We start from the raw sequence: 20,052 nt of genomic DNA on the forward strand, positions 1-20,052 counted from the left end.
TGTTCTTCTGAGGTTTAGATTGGTTTTGCTATGCCTTTTCCACAGATGGGTAAGACTGCCTTATAATTATTCTCCTCCTCTTTCAGTAGATTTTTCTAATGTAGAAATTAATAGAACGAATTTTGTATACATGCACTGTACTTACATCACCTAGCATATTAATGAATTTCAAGCAATATTGAATGCTATCAGATGGCAATAGTAAGTGGTCTGGTTAGCTTTTATCTTACAAATTGGATTTAAGTCTCACTGTGCTTGCCTTTTGAGATGTGTTTCTTTTTAATATTCAGGTCTATTTTCTCCTGTCATAAGCAGGCATATTTACTCTCTCAGCCTGGTTTACCTTTAACTAGCCTTGAAAATAACAAGGACAAGAAGTAAAAGTTTAAAATAAATGTATAGTTTATAAATGTAGAATATTTTTATAGTTCCTGGTGTACGAAGCTGACATAGTTGCTCACTGTCTCTCTGCGAGCATCAAAAAATGTTGATGAAATGAAGCAAAAACTTGGCAAAAATTTAGCTTCATTTGGGGTGGCTTGTAGGGCAGCACGCTGTCTCAGTCATTAGTTACAGACCTTTGGTGTTGCAAATAAACCTGCAGACAAACAGCAACCTCAGCCTCTGGATTCTCAAGAAAATCTATATTTTGGGAGGTTTAGCTACTAGGATGATCTGACAAGCTCTGACAAGCTTTCCTGTATGATATAACAAACATATAGGAAAAGCAGGAAAATCTTTTGAAAAAAGTGTTTCACATGAATTGGTGTATTTACAAGATGAAATCGCCATCCTAGCTCGGGTGGTGTCGGAGACGAGAGCATTAGCTCATCTTTTTACCCAGCTTTCCTGTCTCCCAAGATGGGAGCAGAACTGCAGAGCGCTGGTTGCTACTAAGACTTGCAGTTCTTGCTCGGCACCAACCCTTCCTCTTAGCTTAAAAAAAATTGCATCATATCTCTTTGGAGATCTCCCAAATCTTCCCAAAGGAAAGGCTCAGATTTGTTTTGTTCTCCCCTTTCTGTGCTCCGGAGTCACATTAGTCTAACTACGCTGGCAGTTTTGGCTTTCTGAGCGTGTAGGCACACGTTCGAACTTTGGAAGTCAAAAAATACTTGAACGTGAACCTCATTTTCTTAGATGAAGACTGGTACGTTATCAGAGGAACAAAGCTCTATTTGGTTTCATTAGTAGGAAGCAATTGATGGAAAGCATCTTTTTGGTGCCCATAGCTATTGAAATTCTGACTTGTTTGCTCTTTGAAGGGGAGCCTGTGCTGGGTCATAAAGATCAGCTGCTGATTTTGGCCCTCAGAATAAAAAATGAGGATATTTGACATCTATCATCCGGAGTAGAAATCACAGTAGAAAGTGTACTTGCTTATTGATATCCTATTGAATATTGGTTATTATTTAGCTGCTGGAAGCTTATAGCAAATATATTTGCTAAGCTTTTGATGAATATTGCTTCTTTTCCCTGCGCCTCTGCCGTGACATATATTGTAAATATTACTGTGCCAAAACCATAGCCTTATTCATAATTAATTGACCTTACACAAAGTGTTTTAGTGGAATGAGTTACAGGGTTTGTTCAAAATTGTGGCACCTGTGTGTATCTTTAAAAATACCTTCAAGGAAGAGGATTTTTTTTCTTACTGTACTAATCTTATGATCAAGGATCTGATGGATGAGCTTTTAAGTACTGGCTTGACTGTCTTCTGAGTGTATCTGCAAGGTAAGTGGGGTTTAGTGGGGTAAGAAACAAATTTTCTTTGTGATTTCTACAAGGGTGAAAAACAATTCCAGGAAAATTGTTGAGAAAAATTGTGCTTTCTACTTCCTTTGTAATTTATTTGTGTAAAAATAACCAGCCCATCTCTGATTATAGAGAAGCAAAATCCATTTTTACAGTGGGAATTACTGCTTTCACTGTATTTGATTTACTTGTCACATATAAAGAAGCTTCATGTGTTCTGAGACACTTAAATACAGTATTCTTGTGTTATATGCATCTTTAAAATTTGCAAAGCAGGAAATCAGGATATTAGCCAGGCTGCAGTCGCGTTTTTCTTTGTATATATTACGAGTGGCTAAATTCTGTCCCCCCACTCAATGCCACTGGAGGCACTCGTACATCTGACCTATGAGCACTGGTTTGGATATGTTTTAATTTGACAATTAAAATGTTACAGAGACATGGGGTTTGCCTCATATGACATGGCATTAACCACAGTGTTTCTCTAGGGAAAATGCAGTCAATGTTGCAAGTTGCAAAGCTGCAAAGCAGAAGCGTCACCCATGCCCAGGCATTGGGATATTCTGCACAGCCCTGTTGGTTGGTTTGATAAAACTTGTGGAAGACCTAAGTGTATTTTAAATTTTACAGTGTTTCATACAAGGTATTTTGCAACTATATGATATTGTAAGAACTCATTATCAACTGTAGAAGTGCCAGGCTGTAGTAAAAAGCTCCTGGAAGAATTACAGATTTCCAGAAAGCAATTAAAATTCCTCCTGAGTAAGGAAACAATACATAAACCATATTCTTCTGAGAGGAAATAGTCCATGATAGTTTTCTTGTGATTTTAAATATTGGCAGTAACTCTTTTATTGCTAAGATTGCAGGGAGGAAAGTGTAGTTACATAGACCTTTCTAAGACATAAGAATCTTGTCAGCATAAACTTATTGTTATGGAGCCTAATTTTAAGAAGATAAACATTTCTCTATTATTTAGATCCAAATTAATAACTGTAGGAACAACCGTAGTAGGGAAGCAGTTAAATGGTGGGTGGTGATATAATAGAAAAGACTGTAAAGTCCATTTGTCCATTTGTACAATGTATTTGAAGAGAAGGTGAGTGCCTCATTAATATCTGATGTTGATTAATCAAAACTATTTTTTAAAAAAAAGAGAAGTTGAAGACCCAGAAACTAACTTGGCATAAAATAATAATTCAGTTGTCCTTGAACATAATTGACAGGCTTAGATCCAGCAAAGACTGTAATTAAAAGTCCACCAAAAGACTGTAAGTAAAAGAAAAAATGTTGTGGTTTTGTAACAGAGAAAGTACACAGGTACGGTATTGCCTCTTATCTTAGGAGCCCGGATTATTCAGTTTTATCAGAGAGCTGTGGGAATGATTAATATGCTTTGCAGGTGGGTGGTGTTTTTCCTGTTTTTCATGCTTTAATGTATAGAAGCAAATATTGCAGCAACTACTACAGAACCTGTAAAGGAAGCCAAAGAAAGGTCTAATTATTTGCTAACCTTTTATTCTTCTGCAGGTCATTATGCATGCTCTGCATGGCATAGTAGTTCTCATTCTCTGATGTCCGAGCCTTGAAATTGTGTTTAGGCTGCAGAGTTCAGTGAAGTCCCTAGCATATAAGTAGCCCCTGTGCTGAGTACAACTAATTTTGTGATTTTTTTAAGTTACCGATGTAAATTTTCTAAATCACATGGCTTTCCTGAGCGATATGAGTTACTAGGTTTCCACTTGATTCTGAGTCTGCAGTTTTGGCCTTTAAAAATACTTACATTTCTCTATCTGGAGAAGGGCAAATGCAGGGCTCAATGGGGAAGACCAAGGTGATTTCTGAAAAGCTGTTGAACCGCCTCCACAAGCAACTGCAGGACTAGGACCACCTCATACCCTTGAATAGTCAAAAGCAAACACCTGTGCCCTTGGTTAGAGAAATGGTAAAATGACACATGTCAAAAATAACAGTTACCAAAAGCAATGATTTGGATTTTGCTAAAGGTTAATAAGTTTTCAGGGAATGTGCTGGCTCCTTTGACAAGCCGGATAAATGGGCATCATGTCAATGTATGAGTGCATTTCCGGAACGGGGAGTGTGCTGACACTACTTCAACATAAATGCTCTAATTGAAATACTTCACAGTGACCCTTTTAATGCCATTTTTTGGCATTATTGTGGTTATTTCAGTCACATGCTTTTTCATACAATGCCTGGACTGCTTTGCTGAGTCCAGGGATCATTGGCTGGAGGGTTGGGGTTTGTTTTTTTTTAGGATGCGATAAGTAAATGACTGGAAATGCATTGCCACATTCTGCACAGTGATAAAATTCCTTCAGCGGAGCTATTCTCATATATGCCAACTGATTATCTGGTCTTGATTTTTAGCCAGGAACTAACTGGTCATTAGTTAGGAGCTAAAGTATATCTGTGTAAGATAGGATGTCTGCTAATGTGATGTGATTTAACTTATGTCATGTGTTTATTCCTACCAAAGAAATGTCAATCTCTCAGTCAGGCAGAGCCCTGATTGTGCCATTTTAATGTCTTGATACCTCTGGTTTATAGATTAAAAACACGAAAATGTGAAAATAACCATGTTACATCTTGATTACACTGGCATTAGTGTTAAAATAGAGAATGGTAACAAGCATTGGGGCGTAATTTTTAGTGACCAGATTAAATTTAATGGCAGCCATTAACTCAAACAGATTTTTGGCAATGAAGCATGAAGGAGATATTTTGTGATTTTTTTCATTGTCTATCTTTCCAGTTTTTAGACACAAACCTTTAGTGACTTGCCTGAGGAAATTCTTCATTGTTGCTCTGTGAACAAAATGTTTCAAAGCACCTAAATCACGGAGGCTCTTAAATGCCATCCAAAGTCAAATAGATTCAGTGTGATTCAGCATTAAAAAGGACCTACCTGCCTAAGATTAGGCAGTGTGATTACCCCTCTGCACTCTTAAATCTTACAGATTTCCCAGGAAATATTTAGAGCATTGGGAATATTTGCATCAGCTTACTTAGACCCCTGTCAGGTTCTTGGATTTGCTCTCTGGAAGAGCTTGTTTAATCCTATTTCTTGGGCCCCATGCAGTAGCCCTAAGAAAGACTGGTCTCCTAAAGAGACGTCTAAAACTAGAGTTGTACAAATGCCCTTCCCTTTTACACTTCTCCTACTGCTATTGAGAACCCTGCTTATTCCTTCTCTCCATTCCCAAAGTTTGAATGCTATTTTCAACGCTTTTAATTCTCTTTAAATCTGTGCAGGATAGAAAGGCAGATTTTTTAATTAAATGGTTTATTGCTCCAATTGGATGGTCATAGCTGGCTGAACACCCCTCACCAACTGCAGAACATGGCTCCTTAAGCTTTTGTTGTACAAGTTTAGCTGTGGATTAAAATAATTCAAATCACCTGTGATCTGCTGGAGTAGGTCCCTAATTTCACAGTAGTATTTTATTTGATACTTGATAACTCTTCTAAATTATTAAATTTACCTATTTGCATGATCTTTCATCTGCATTTTAGTAAAACAGACATGTGCGTTAAACAAAATTATCCGTGGACTGACCACCTGTCTATTAGTGGAAAGATAGTGTTTTGAAATCTGAAGCAAAAGCAGGAGAGAGCACAATTTGGAAAGACTCTGATTCGTAGAACGGACTAAATGAGCTACCTTTACAGCAGTGGCTTCTAATAGCAAGTTTGTGGTAGGCAAAAGCAAAAGATATAAAAGAGCTGTCAATTTATATTGTGCTTATTAAAAGCTTACTGTTTCAGTCTAATTGCTGTGCAAGAGAGAACTCCACCCCTTTTGTGAGCATTTTTTGACATTTTAAATTACACACTATTGCTGAATTTTTTTTAAAAAGAGAATAGCGCGGTGGGAAGCACCCATCATCTGAATTAATACACCAATTATAAACTATGTTGAAAATAAACAATTTGATCATTTCTGTTTCTGTGCCTTACGCTGAAAGTTGAAGTGTCTCATTAAAACAAAAGCTGAAGTCTCATTCCATATTTTAGCTGTCCATGTACCGATGACGAGAAAGTTCAGCGATAAAGCTGGCAACTACTGGCTCCTCCATGGGCAACTGCACGCTCTGAATGAAACATTAAACAGAGCTTATGACATGCTGAAATGTTTCAACAGCTACATCACTAATTATTAACTGCAAGAGAATTAATTTTGCTCTTCAAAGGAACAGTGACTTTTCGGGAGTTAGAGAGAGGCTCATTTGACAGTATGATTACTTGCAACTTGAAAAATAAGAGTGTTCTTTCTCCAAGTATAGTCAGACGTGCCTACAAGGACAGTTACTGGATGTAATAGAAGTAATCATAATGCCCAAAGGTATATGGCAAATGACAGTCAAACATAGAAAAAAGTGCCTATTTAAAATAGTTTGCAAAATGACTGCAATGTGAGATAGTTGTGTATGTGTACATATTAATTGGTGAGAGGGCAAAATAAGTGAAAAGAGTCCTTTGCCATCCACAAGATTAGCCATTAGGGGTTCAGGTAAGATGGAAATGAGCTTCTGTAATTGACAAGTTTTAAGCACAGAGTGGAAATTAAATAATGCAGTGATGTTTTACGTGTTGAAAAAGAACTGACCTTATCAAAGAAGCCCCCTTACTACTCTTTCACTTTAATCTCCATCCACCAATATGTGCTGAGGACCGCCCAGCTGGAAAACAGCTTGGCAGAAAAGGACCTGAGGGTCCTGGTGGACACCAGGTTGAAAATGAGCAAGCAATGTACCCTTCCCTTGAAGAAGGCTGATGGTATCCTGGGCTGCATTAGCAGGAGTATTGCCAGCAAGTCGAGGGAGGTGATCCTTCCCCTCTGCTCAGCACTGGTGAGGCCACACCTGGAGCACTGTGTCCGGTTCTGAGCTCCCCAGTACAAGGGAGACATGGACATGCTGGAGAGAGTCCTACAAAGGGCCACTAAGGTGATGCAGCGGTTGGAGCCTCGCTCCTATGAGGAAAGGCTGAGGGAGCTGGGACTGTTCAGCCTGGAGAAGAGAAGTCTCAGGGGGATCTTATCAAAGTCTATAAATACCTGAAGGGAGGGTGCAAAGAGGATGGAGCCAGGCTCTTTTCAGTGGTGCCCAGTGACAGGACCAGAGGCAACAGGCACAAAAATGAAACACAGGAGGTTCTGTCTGAACATCAGGAAACACTTTTTTACTGTGAGGGTGACCGATCACTGGCACAAGGTTGCCCAAGGAGGGTGTGGAGTCTCCGTCCTTGGAGACAGATATTCAAAAGCTGTCTGGACATGGGCCTGAGCAACTGGCTGCAGGTCGCCCTGCTTGTGTAGGGGGGTTCGACCAGATGACCTCCAGAGGTGCCTTCCAACCTCAACCCTTCTGTGATTCTGTGATGTCCATCCCCACTATAGTCAATTGTATAATATAATTCTGGCTGTGTGAAGAAAAATATAAGAAAAGTATATGTGCCTAAAGAGTACAGACACTATTCATCTTTCACATAGCCTTTTACTCAACAGTTATATGTTATTTTTGTATATATAATTACATATATAAAAATAAGAAAAATGTATTTAATAATATACGCTAACTTAATGTTTTGGAAACAAAGCTATAAATATGAAAGTGTATATGGTAAAACTGTGAAAAATCTCTTTAAAGGAAATACACAAAAGGCATTAAAATACTAATAATTATTAGTCTTGGTCCTGAAAATAACAATAGAAGATGAAAAAATTAGTAACTAGACTTGTTCATCCAGTGACTCATTTATCTGTACGCTGCCAGTAAGCCAGTGGCTTCCAAATTGGCTCTTCCTCACAAACAAGTGTCTTTTCTTGCACACGCAGGTCATAGTTTTAAAATTAGTTGTTACTGGAAAGGAAGTCTGAACTTCGGACAATGGTGGCAGAAAATCCAGGCTGAGGCAATTCTTCCAAGGTGAACTGCAGAATATTTTTTATAATCCTTTAGTAGGACAAAGGCAAAAAAAAAAAATCTTTTCTCGTCTTTCATAGTGGCTATGAAGAAATTAGCAAAGAATGATGGTCCCCCTTTGGTAGCTGTCCTGCTACTAGTCTGCATAACTCTTTACTACCATAGGAATCATTAATACTTTTTAGAATATCTAGAACTGGGCATGGTCTATAGCTGCAGTATGGATATTTGTTACTGTTCCCCTTGTAATTAGAAATGCCACTTATAAGTCAGAACTATTTGATTCATGTGACATAATTTGTGATCTTTCCTGTAAAACAGAGTTTCCTCTTTCCAGTGCATTACCAGTCTTGGTAGTCAGAAGAATCAAAGTTTTAGCTTAATCGGTATCTTATTAGACCTGCTTTAGCTAGGTCAGTCCCAGTGCTGGTAGCACAAAACCACAAGCGTTGGCATTACGTCATCATCTTCACAAAGTACAAGGAAGTAGTAAAAAGCAATTCAGTCATTCCAGTGTCTTTCACAACTACATCCAGAAAGGTGTCACCTTTGGTAAAGAGCCAGGCACGGTGAAGAACAAGGTTTGAAGTCCATGGATAACTTTACTTACTATATAATTAATGTAAGCCCATTTCTCAGAAATTGCTTAACAACAGCTCTGAGTAATGTATTAACCATTTACCACCCATCATTTACAGAAATACTGTCTTCTGTCTTCATGCTTCTTTAAAAAAAAAACTTACGTAGTTTTACATTTTATCTGTCTGCTTAAAGCTTTGCCAACTTTTCAGTACTCCCTTTACTGTTGTCTTTATACACTTACTCAGCTTTGCAGTGCTTTATGAAAATATTTTATTCCTAAGACACTTTTCATCCTCTCTACTCTGTCATGAATAAAGCAAATTAAGTGAAGAACTAACCTGCTTTTCCTTACTCCCACTTTCCAATTCCACAGTATCATCTTTGGTTTGACAATTTTCTCCAGTATCTTTTCGTGTCAATTATGCATCCAGTGAGAAACCTTCTGGTAGCTGTAATATTCCCCGAGAGTCAGCATTTGCCATTCCTTTTGCTTTTCTGTTTAGCATACAACTAACTTCTAGTTACTTTTTTAGGTCTAATGAATATTTACCTTCTCAACTGGTATGTTTCAAAGCTTTTAGTTAACAGTATTGCCTGTGATATTATTCGTGGAAGTCTCTCATGCTTTTTTTGCCAGTTCTAGTCTTTCCAGTGGGTACTCCTTAGCTTTTCTGGTTTTGCTAAGGTCATTTCTGATACAGTATTAGTAAGACTTGAAATAATAAAGAAGACCTAAACTGGGCATTCTGAATTCTTTTACGGTGAGTCTCTCTAGATACAGAAAGGTGTATCATAGCTGGCCCTGTGACATTTTGTTGAGGTTTTTCAGAACTGATACTCATCTTGTGCTCCAAGTTTCTCCTGTGACAACTGCTTTCAACCTTAGCTGGCTCAGTTTCTGAATTTGGACAATAAGTCACTGTCGAAAGTGTGAACTGTTCAAGAAAATAGCAATAGGAGAGATCCTGTCTTGTCATCTAAGAATACCTGAGTGAATCCTTTTTCCCATGCTGCCAACCACACTTGTGATAGGCATTATGATCAAAGTTCATATTAGGAATATCGTTTAATGAGAACTCGGTGTGGGGCACTTGTCATTTGGGCCAAGTCTGATTTATTGATCGATCAATTGATTGATTTTTGCTAAGTGGCTCAAAACTGAGGTCTGTGGTCCTTGCTGAGACCATTACCAGAAGTGAAGACAGAAGCTGTGGGAGTTGAGGTGTCATGTCGTAACTGAGCCGACCACCCAAACAATTACTGGCAACTTCTGTGAACCTGCTGTGTTAAGTCTAATGATGGAGAGTGGAGCATGATTTAATGAGGAGAGCTGCCTTATAATAAAAGAAGACTAATAAAAAAAGAAGCAGAACAGAAATCTCAAAAAAGGGCAGATAGTAATAATCCAGTCTGCTCGGGTGGGATTTGTCTCATTTGACCCCTGATTTAAGAAGGGCTAAGTTTAGTCTAATGTAGTCATCCAGGACGGGAGTCCTAAGACTGTGTCATACAAGGAGGAGAGTCAATGTATTTCTCTGGTGACTCAGACGTGGTAATTGCTGTCCTAAGGCTAATTTCCGTGCCCACAGCCGTGTAGAATGGCATCTTCGGCTGTGCATGGCCCACGCCTAGACAGGGGCCCAGTGGCCTCCTTCCACAAAGAGAGCAAGAGGTCTATGTCTGGGCTCCATTAAACATCTCCCTGATCCTTAAGCATGACCTCTGTCTCCAGGTTGTATTTAAACTAGTTGTTCTTTATTTCCCTACAAATGGATGCCATCAAATGTCATGCATGATAGCTTGACAATAAACAGTATTAATACTGTCACCTATATGGAGTTTTGTTGCCTGTGATTTAGGGACATGTTATCAGCTGAAGGGATCACAGAGGATGTTGCAGTGCCTCGTAAGGGTGAATGTGGAGCTGGTGACCCGTGGTTTTCTTCCGAGTGTGCTGCCCTTAAGAATTATTTTAGCTATTGAGGAATGGTTCTGTCTGCTCTTTCCTCGGCTGACAGATTCATAACCGTGACAAATCTAACGTAATCATCGGGAGTTTTGCTTTATGACTATCTCCTGGATGATTGTTCTCCACCTAGCCTGCAGTGTTTCCACACCATCAGTCTGTCTCAAGCTAATGAAGCGCTTTATGGACACTTGTAGATCAGCTTTCACTGTTCAATTTACTGTCCTCTTTCTAATTAATTTGGAAGACTAAAGCAACAACTGACACTCATCGGTTTTTCGTTGTTTCTCCTACTATTATTTCCTTTTCTGAAGTCACCAGTATAGATAATCAGATATTTGCATTATCTCAGTGTTTCTCCTATTGGAAAAATATGAACAAGCAAATTCAGAAATTCTCTTGCAGTAGTGCAGAAGTATGACAGAGGAATTTAATACACAATATTATGGTGTTACGGTAAACTATATGTGGAGCAACAGATGTATAGGAAAGAAAAGAGTAATATATTACCATTATAATGTGAGAGGAGAAAAAATTAGTTAGTTCTTGCATGAATAAATTTCACTGGTCTCATGAATAGCTTCATATAATTTAAAATAATCCTTCTGTATAATGAACTTGCAAACTAATTACTCTTAGATTGCCACAGCACGGTATAACTCTGTCAGTCTGGGAGTGTTTTAAATTTTACCAAAGTTGTGAAGTGGATACAGTTGAAACCGGAATTGAATGGGTTTCCTGATCAATATATCTGCAAATTGTTGCAGGGTATTATTCCAGGCAGTAACTGTGACATTGCTAGATTTATCCTTTTTTAAAACAATAGAGTTAAAAGTGGCAGATGGTAGTTAATGATTAACATTCCTAGTAAACAAACTTTTGCAGGGATATATTTAAAGTGGTTGTGTGTATATAAATAGACAGGGAGCATGAGCTATGCAACTATAATTGAATTACATTAGCATAACTTAAGTAGAAGTTTAGTAAATACCAAACACCTTCATTAACTTGCACAGTATTAGGAGGTTAATGACATACTCCCTGTAAATGACTCTTCAAAGTGTTTGGCAACCCGGCAGTTTAGAGCCAAACTAGTACCTGGTACCCCACCCTATGTGGCTGGTAACTTATTTAACTCCTACCGCTCAAGCTTGGCCTCTGCTGGGATTTCTGGAGGTTGAAGCCACAGCCTTTTTTGCAGAGAGCTGGAAACCTCCCTGTGGAGTGGGACCGGACACTCGCCATGCCCTCCAGTTGCACCAGTCTGCCTCCCAGCCTGGCGAGTCTTTTGCTCGCTGGGCTCTTAAAACAGGGGAGGGTTTAGCTCAGCCTCTACAAACTTACACTTTTAAACACAGAAGCTCTTCTCCCCCTGCCAAAAATTTACCCAGCGGCATTGTATAACTCTTGCATGAAGAGAGGATACCAACTCTTTTTGTGCCCCTCCAGTCAATAAGGGCAATAATTGTCTGCTTCCAGTTGCAGGTTTTGCAGTCTTTCCTTTTTCTAACTTTTTATTATTATTTTTGCTGATGCAGTTTCTGGAAAATATGCCAATTACATATTCTAGTGGGTTCAAGAAGTGTAATTGAATCTCGTTGTTGGAGCTGTCGAGTCTCTGCATCAGAGTCCAGCCTGAGCTGTGCATCTTTTTAGCTAAGGCGTGTATTATTCATTGATGCTCATTGTAAAATCTTAATAGTGCGGTTAGAAGCCTGATTGAAAAGCAGTAATGATTTGTCTGTTTATCATGCCAAGTAAAGTAAATAAAGAATGTAGTTACCAGTCTAGTTAATTATTTAAAAAATACTGGTGAGTTGGGAAACTATATGCAAATTGGTAAGAAATTAATTCCTGTTACATTTGAATAATTTGGAAAAAGCACATTGGTTCCACAAGTGGTTGAAATTTATATTCTTCTCTCACATAGGAAACGGTACTGTAAATGAAGTAGCATCTCTCTTGGGAAAGAAATGTGAATTTTGCTGACAAGCTGAGGTTTCCCAGCAGAAAAATGCATGCTGACAGTTTGACCCAGTGGCCAATTGACTGATTTCTTTCCCCCTTTTACTTCTATTTTAGATGCTGAAGAGTACCAGCCTCCAATATGGAAATCATACTGTGAGTATACCAGAAATTTGAAGAATCTTAGTACTTTACCAAGGTGTCACTGTTAGGTCTTTTCCTTTTCTTTGTTTACAAAAAAGACATAAACATACTAGATGCTTGTAGAAATTACTATATGTGACAGCAGCGAAACCTGAACTTTTCTGGTTCTCCGTGGATCAAGTGCAGCAGGGTTATGAGTGCCAGACTCTCTGGGTTGCCTTACAAGTGTGCAGATCCTGGGTTTCAGAGTTTCTCTGCTGAGATTTTCAGGAAGGATTCCAGGGGTAGAGGTTAATGCTTCATGTGTTTACTAAAGGTCAGGCTTGAGTATACTTGTCTTTTTATATGGGTCACCAAATCACTTTAAGATAATAATATTTTTGATCCTTAGCAATAGAAGCTGATTTTTGAAGTGGTGGTTTAGAAGTTGGAGACACCATTATCAGTTCTTTGAACCTTCCTGTCTGCCTTTAGAAAAATCATTTACATAGAGTGCAGTGCAGAAGTGCATATTTTATGCTCTTTTTGCTTTGTTCCAAATGTATTTTCTAATAAAGTAGCACAGACCTAAGACAAAATACTGGCTTTTAAAAACCTTATTAAAGATGGCCTTTAAATGTGATCTTTTTATTTTAAACTCTTACTGGAACTTCAATGAAACTGTAGCTTTGGGTGTGGAGGGGGGTTTTTTTCTGTTTTTGGATACTATCTTAGGCAAAAGTCGTCTCTTTTATTGTGGCAACTTCAAATTCAGTACAGTGCCATTACCAAAATGGAACTACAAAAAAACAAGGATCACAGTAGTTACAAGCATGTACATGTATAATTTTAAAGACTGGAATAAACTTGTTGACTTCACTTATATGCACATTAGACTACCTTGCTGACTTCAAAGACATCACCTCTATGTTACCTGAGAATGACATTCTGCCTATAAATGGACTGGGATTTTTTCAACCAAAATTCGAGTATGCCATTAAATTACAAAAATTGCTTCTCAGAACACTGTTTTCTAGAGACTTCGTTTTTGTTGTTGCAGTATTTTGGACGTATAAGAAAAACCTCCTTATAAGTCAGCAAGAGTGTATTGATTTGAGTTGGACCATTCCAGCGTACTTTGCTGGGTACTTGGAAAGAAGCAGACACTTGAGTGGGTTTTTCAGAAGAGGAACCTGCTTACTCAAAATCAGTGGAAAAGCTCCCATTGACTCTGACGAGACCAGGATTTGAAATAACAGATGTTTCCTTTTCTGCAGGAAGTTTTCTTCAAAAAGTCAGGGAATAAGCACATGCCTTTACTTACCTTCTCTTAGTTGCCCCACTGGTGCAGCAGACAGATCACTGCGTGCAGTGAAAAAGTTTGGTTACTTTTGCCTGATAGCTTACACATAGTCCAAGGAAACTTTTTTTGAAATTAAAACCCCCAGAATGAACTAGTAGAATATGAATATATAATTTCCTATTCAGATATATGTAGGATGCCAATCTTGTGGTAATGACAAAGTCATGGCCTCAGCATCTGAACCCCATGCCTGAGTGACCTTGGAAAAAGTTACATGGCTCCAAAATGCAGAAAATAGTTTTAAGGTTACAGAGATTTACTGCTGAGACTGCTTAGCCACAGACATACGTTTTTCATTGCAGTGTTAGGTAATGTACGCTTCTATACTCTGCTAGAAAAATCCCAATCTGGTAAATTAATTATAGAGGTTATGTCCAATGATGGCATTAGTCTATGAGGCAATCTACTGTCCTGTCTCATCACAGTTTTAACTTCGTGTATGTATTTCACTGTTAGCAGTTTGTGTTTACTGCCTGTTTAACAATTATTTTCAGCGTATTTTAACTAGTAACCTTTAAAGTTTGCTAAAATTCTATTAAGATACTTTGCATATGTTTTTGATTTCTTTTTTAAGTCCTGAATAAATTTAGGTGCACTATGTTGTCTTTTATTGACATCATGATCAAGGCTTCTAATCCTTTTAGCTTCCCAACAAAGGCAGGTTTTCCTGTTTATGCAGGCAGAGTATTCGAATAAACAGTATTGCACATGTCCATGGGCAAATGCTGATCAAAGTGGAACGGCTTTCAGAATCCAAGCCTTACTCTTTGGCATAATGTACAAGGTTGTTTCAGCTGTATTTGGAAAAGATGGACACTTCTAATGCAGAAGATCCTCACTTGCTTATGAAGAATTGTTAGAAGGTACATAGGTTTCACAGTTTACAAGGTTTTTCAGACTTTTTCTGATAGCCCTGGGACAGAGAGAATAAAAGAAATGGCAAGAACAGTTTTGTATTACCAGGAAGGGACTTGGGGGAAAAAATCTGGAAAGTTACTAGCAGCCAGCAGTCTCTAGGCAGTGGATTTGACTGCATTTATACCTGAGTAACAGATCAACAAATAAATATCCAATAACAGATTTCTTTTTGTAGTCTGCTGCATGTTAGGAATATTATACGAAATAGCATTTTGCCTTTTTACCATCACTGAGGTAGGAAAGAAGGGAAGATAAGAATCACAGACATGTGGGTTGGCAGGGACTTCTGGGGTGAGCTGATCCGGCTTCCCGCTCGAAGCACAACTCTTGTTGGCTCTAGAGGAGAACAGCCATGGCTTTCTCTAGCTGAGTCCCGAAAACCTTCAGGGATGGAGCCTCTACCACCTTTGTGGGTAACCTGCTCCGGTGCTGCACTGCCCTCTTAGAGCAGAACCAATGATGGTTCCTGCTTCAGGTGACGAGTAGGCAATTGGTTTGACTGCTGAAACAGCGTAGTCATTTTTGACTTCCAGCTACAGCACGTACACGCTTGAGTTTTGAAGAGATTTTCTCCTTTTACCACTGTTAAGATTGGCATGTGCTAAGAAAGTCTAATGTCGATGCCACTTCAATGTTTATTTGCATTATTTAAGATCAGTACGCTAGTGTGAAGCAACGTGGCAAGGCACAGAGCATCAGCTGATGCCATGCTTCAACTCCTCACAAAGTTTCCCTGCCTTCTGCCTTTCATCAAATAATAAGCACAGTGTTTGAGACGCGGTTTTGTTAGAAATTAAGGCTTTATTTCAGCCAGGCACTTAGGTTCCTAATCAAGCATGCGAGTAATCCTGCAGAAATAGGACAGCTCATATTGTTCAAGCTCAGCACATGGATAAATGCCTGACTGAGATGAGGCCAGGGAGGTAAAACTAAGGAACTCTACGAAACATTCTCAGAGAGAAGGCAGTATGTTTCTTTGCTGCTTTGTAAGAGCGATGATAGGAATTTTTCCTCTCTGCTGCAGCATCACAGAACAGTAGTCATAGGTGAGTTAAAGGAGAAAGCTTGAGTTCCTGACACACTGCAGAATGAAAAAAGTATGAAGAAATTGGTGATAGTCCTTCTTCCCTGGCAGTAAAGGAGTAAGTGTTGATTTTTGCATGTCATCCCTTTGTTTCTTAGACAGATCAGATTTCGGAATTAGACAGTTCTTTCTAAAACATATTGTAGAATTTCCCTTATTCATCCCATGAGACAAGACTCGTCCTCTAGCAGGAACAAAAGAGAGATATATATTCTAACTAGTTACTTTACATCTCAAAGAAATGTTCCCCTAGAAATTCAGTAATAAATTAAAGTTTTGTTAACTTTATAAGTTCCCAGGTGATTATGATACTATGAATGCTGGCAAACTATCTGAATTATGAAACTGATAAAGATGTTCAAGGGCCAATTAAAAGCTACCGCATTTTTCTATTGCAGTGCTGCATTTTGGTCTAATATTTAATGTGTATTATTACTGTGCATTTCATTTGCATCTGATGCTGAACAAAAAGCTACTCCCAGTCTGATGCTGTTCTCTAAGCAGTAATAATGCATTTTCTTTTTGCATGCAGTTGACTTTTTATAAGGTTAATTTTCTCAGGGCTAAAACAATAATGCATCATTATGTTCAAGTGTCATCTTTTTTATGATCACGGTGGGTTTGTCTCTAACCTGCCTGTCAGTTCTAAATGCTGGAATAGACTGGGTCAGATGTCGATCACTGCTTACCACTGCATTAAATAAGTGTGTTTTTCTCTTATTTCAGTTAACCATATCCTTATACATTGGATTGTGGGTTAAGATTTTCAGAGGTGGAGGGGGGAAAGTGAGGCAGAAAGGCAAGGTGTGTTTGAGCAAGTAAGTGAGGGGCATGTGCTTTCTGAACGTCTGACCATCCCCTGGACTCTGCTGGGCTCTCAGCAGTGTCAGCCAGAGCGTGAGTGCCCAGTGCTTTGGAAAAACTATATAATGAATTTGGGCAGAGCTGCAGGATGTTCAGCACTTCTGAAAATGAGGTCACTTAATGAGGTGTCTGCGCTCATTGGAACTTAGCTGTAGGGCACATTTTTCTCAAGTGACCTTAGCCATAATATTGCACTTGTATTCATAGCCCATTAGCAGGCTTTCATATAGAAATCATTTGAAGCAGAAACAGGAGAGAACCTTTCTAGAGAAGAGCACAGCTTTTGGTAGGGTCACACTTGCTTTGCTCCTTAATACCTTAGTCTGTGAGATATTGCCTTTTCCTACTTTTTCACTTAACTGCACTTTCACTGTTGTTTTACCTCCTCCACCCTTGCCTTGCTGTGTGTCTTTTCTGGGTATCCTTGGCAGCTGTGTTCCTATCTGTCTCTTCTCTGTTGTTTGTCTCGCGTTGAACTGCTTGGTGTCCCTTACCACGATGCCACTGGTGGTTCTCAGTCCTTTCTTTCTGATCCCAATCTGTCTTCTCTCCCTCCATCGAATGGGTTTGCATCTCTCTCCAGTAGTTCCCCTGTGTTGTCTGTCTGTCAGTTTAATGTCTTTCAATTTAAAGCTAATATGGCCAAATCTGAATTCTTTATCTTGCCCAGGAAACCATTTCCCATTCATGATGTTTTCTGTGATTACCACCATTCACAATCTCAATCACGCTTGTTACTTGGGGCCATTTTCTCATCCTGCACGTTTAAGGCAGCATATTATTATTATTATTATTATTATTATTATTATTATTAATAATTTGTATAGTTGTAATCTTACTACATTTTCCTCTGATGTATTTCTAAATCGGCTATCTTTCTCAGTTCAGATTATTGTGCAGATTAATTACCCGTGCCTCTCTGAGAATGACAGCAACCTTTTCCAGTCTATTCAAAATACCGTTGTTAAGATGATTTGTCTTCCTTGCGTTCATCATGAATCCCTGCACTGATTCATCCCACTGCATCCTATCAGGATCCAGTTTTTTGTGTTTGCTTTCAAGTCTTTCATATATCTGCTCTCTCCTGTTAGTCATTCCTTCCTTTGTTTTGTGAAATGCTGACTCTTCTCCCCAGCCTTGCTTCTCCAGTGCTATCAGCCTCAGAGATCCTTTTGGTCATTTCAGAGAGCTCTTTGCTTTTCTCATTTCTTATAAATGCAGCACATCACAAGATAGGCTTCCTATGTATTCTTCAGACCAACTTGTTTTGCCCCGCAGCTACCAAGGTTATCTTAGAAACAGCTCCACTAGCTTAATTTGCTATGTCAGTTAATATTTAACAGGTTAGATTATTGAAAAATAAGATTTTTATGATTTTTCAATTAAAATTGAAATGAATAAATTGCGGAAACAGATCTTTTACTTTAAATGGGAAGCAATCATATTCTTGCAGTATTTTGAATCCTTAGAGTTCCTTCTCTACTGGAAATGTATGGGGGAAGAAAAAAGTTACTGTTTTCCTCTTGGATATGTTTAGTATTAAGCACCAGTAACTTGCTGAATCAGTGGTTATGCTGATTTCAGACATTCAGAAATGGATCCTAAAATCATGATCTTGAGCTCCAGAATAATCAGAGTTTTAAAAAACAACCTGTGTTTTTGAAGCAGAATTTTCATGCTTTGCTTGGCAATTCTTTTGCATACACAAGTCATTTGATCACAAAAGAGTAAAAGGAAGGCTTTGAATCTTAGTCACACAAACTGCAAGAGGTAAGAAAGACCACAAGTTCTCATGAATCTCGTGCAAAAGTAGTGGGAGATCTGGCAGTGCTGAATGAAGCAGGTTAAATCCAAATTCAGAGCTGGATCACATCCATATGCATTCAAACTGATAGGGAATATAAGAAATCATGAACTCTCTTTCTGTGCCCCTCCGAGGAACCAGGGATGAAGGTTGGGTTGGGAAAAGGAGAGGTTATGCTTTTTTCCGCTTTGACATTAGCAGAGAACAGAAGCCCCCAAAGCTTTCACATCCCCTGAGTGACAAAGTTGGGTGCAAGCCGAGGACTTCCCCACTTCTCAGAGTTCGTCACTCCTAGCCCCATTTAAAGAGAAGGTGCAGAAGGTGGGAGATGGTGCTGGCGAGTAACACCTACCATTTCAATTCACTTTCTGCAACAGGGCTTCTGTGTTTATCAAACTTACAAGCATTTATATTCCTCCCATAATCTACCACCTTTCGGGGCATAATTCTGAGCTTCACAAGCATTATGAAGAGCCCTGTCCTAGAAACTCGGTCTTTTAAAAAAATTCATAGACACGACACGATCTTTCCAAATACAAGAAGGTCAGCATACAGAAGGTCTTTCTCGGGGGAGGCAATCCAAACCTCTGGGATTTTTACTGGAGTTATGGAGAGACAGTCTGTCTGCGCTGGAATTGATTACTGTCATTGCATGTCAGCTTCTTCTCACGACTCTGGAGTGGAAAGGAAGGAGAGGATCTCATTAAATACATGCAGTGAAGAGGCTGGGGGCCAGGGTTCAGCGACTACCCCTAGCCTCAGGTCTCTCTCCTCCAGCCCTCAGAAGATTCACAAAATTGATCCAGGGCCATTTGAATAGGGCATAATTGCTCTGAAAGGAATGTTTGCTTGCCAGTCAGTAATTGCCAGCAAATCTTGAAATAAATTATGAGATTGTGGTGAACCCTTTAAAACGTGCTGAACTTTTTCTTGGCCTATCCAAAAAACCGCTGGTGTTACTCGTAAGCAATCTGTTCTTGAGTTGTTCCAGCATGGTATATGCAAAAGTGAGATTTTATCCTGAGATACACCTAATAAATCTTTCTAGCTAGTCTTCCCTGGTATAGAAATGTAATAACAAGTACAAAAGGAGATAATACTTCTAAAAGTTAAACCAATGATCACTTTAGTTAGTTTGCAGGTCAACAACCAATTTTTGTATAAATGCCTTAGATACACTGAAATACCTCCGTTTGCTGTCCTTTTCTTTACATTTGCATTTTTCTTTGCAGCCTCTGGCTAAAAAGACTCATCTGAATAAACATATGTGTATGTTGCCATCTTCTAATGATCTGTACATTTTTGTGTTTGACAGTGTATCAGTTGCAACAAGAGGCACCACGTCCCAAGAGAATCATCTGTCCTCGGGAGGTCAGTTCTTCTTTCACTTTACCTTGTTAAATCTGATGAATTGTCAGCAGCATATGATTACCAAAAAATCTTTTGTACAGTCTGCAGGTAGTATTCGCTTTAATTTTTTTAAGCCATTATTTTATATAATCATTTTTCTTAAGGTTGATTAATTAAAGCAGATTAATATTTGCTAGTTAGGCATGAAGGCTTCATTCTACCACTAGAAGCCCCTTCATTAGACAAATGCTCATTAATCATTGCTTAGTGTGGTCTTCTGTATACTACCTAGAGTTTTGTGTTTCCTTGTCAAAATGAAGTTGTATTTTC

At 38.8% G+C, this 20,052-nt stretch overlaps 1 protein-coding gene across 2 annotated transcripts in view; it reads left to right on the forward strand.

The window, feature by feature from the left end:
* The window catches only part of CHN2 (chimerin 2), a 166,310-nt gene that overhangs the window by 55,382 nt on the left and 90,876 nt on the right, over positions 1 to 20,052 (forward strand). For both annotated transcript variants that reach the window (XM_075493091.1, XM_075493092.1), the window contains exons 2-3: positions 12,334 to 12,372; positions 19,688 to 19,743. In XM_075493091.1, coding sequence (XP_075349206.1) covers positions 12,334 to 12,372; positions 19,688 to 19,743 — 95 coding nt within the window. The remainder of the gene's footprint in view (positions 1 to 12,333; positions 12,373 to 19,687; positions 19,744 to 20,052) is intronic.

The sequence above is a fragment of the Mycteria americana genome, chromosome 2 (genome assembly GCF_035582795.1).
Source record: "Mycteria americana isolate JAX WOST 10 ecotype Jacksonville Zoo and Gardens chromosome 2, USCA_MyAme_1.0, whole genome shotgun sequence".
NCBI classification, from domain to species: Eukaryota; Metazoa; Chordata; class Aves; order Ciconiiformes; family Ciconiidae; genus Mycteria; species Mycteria americana.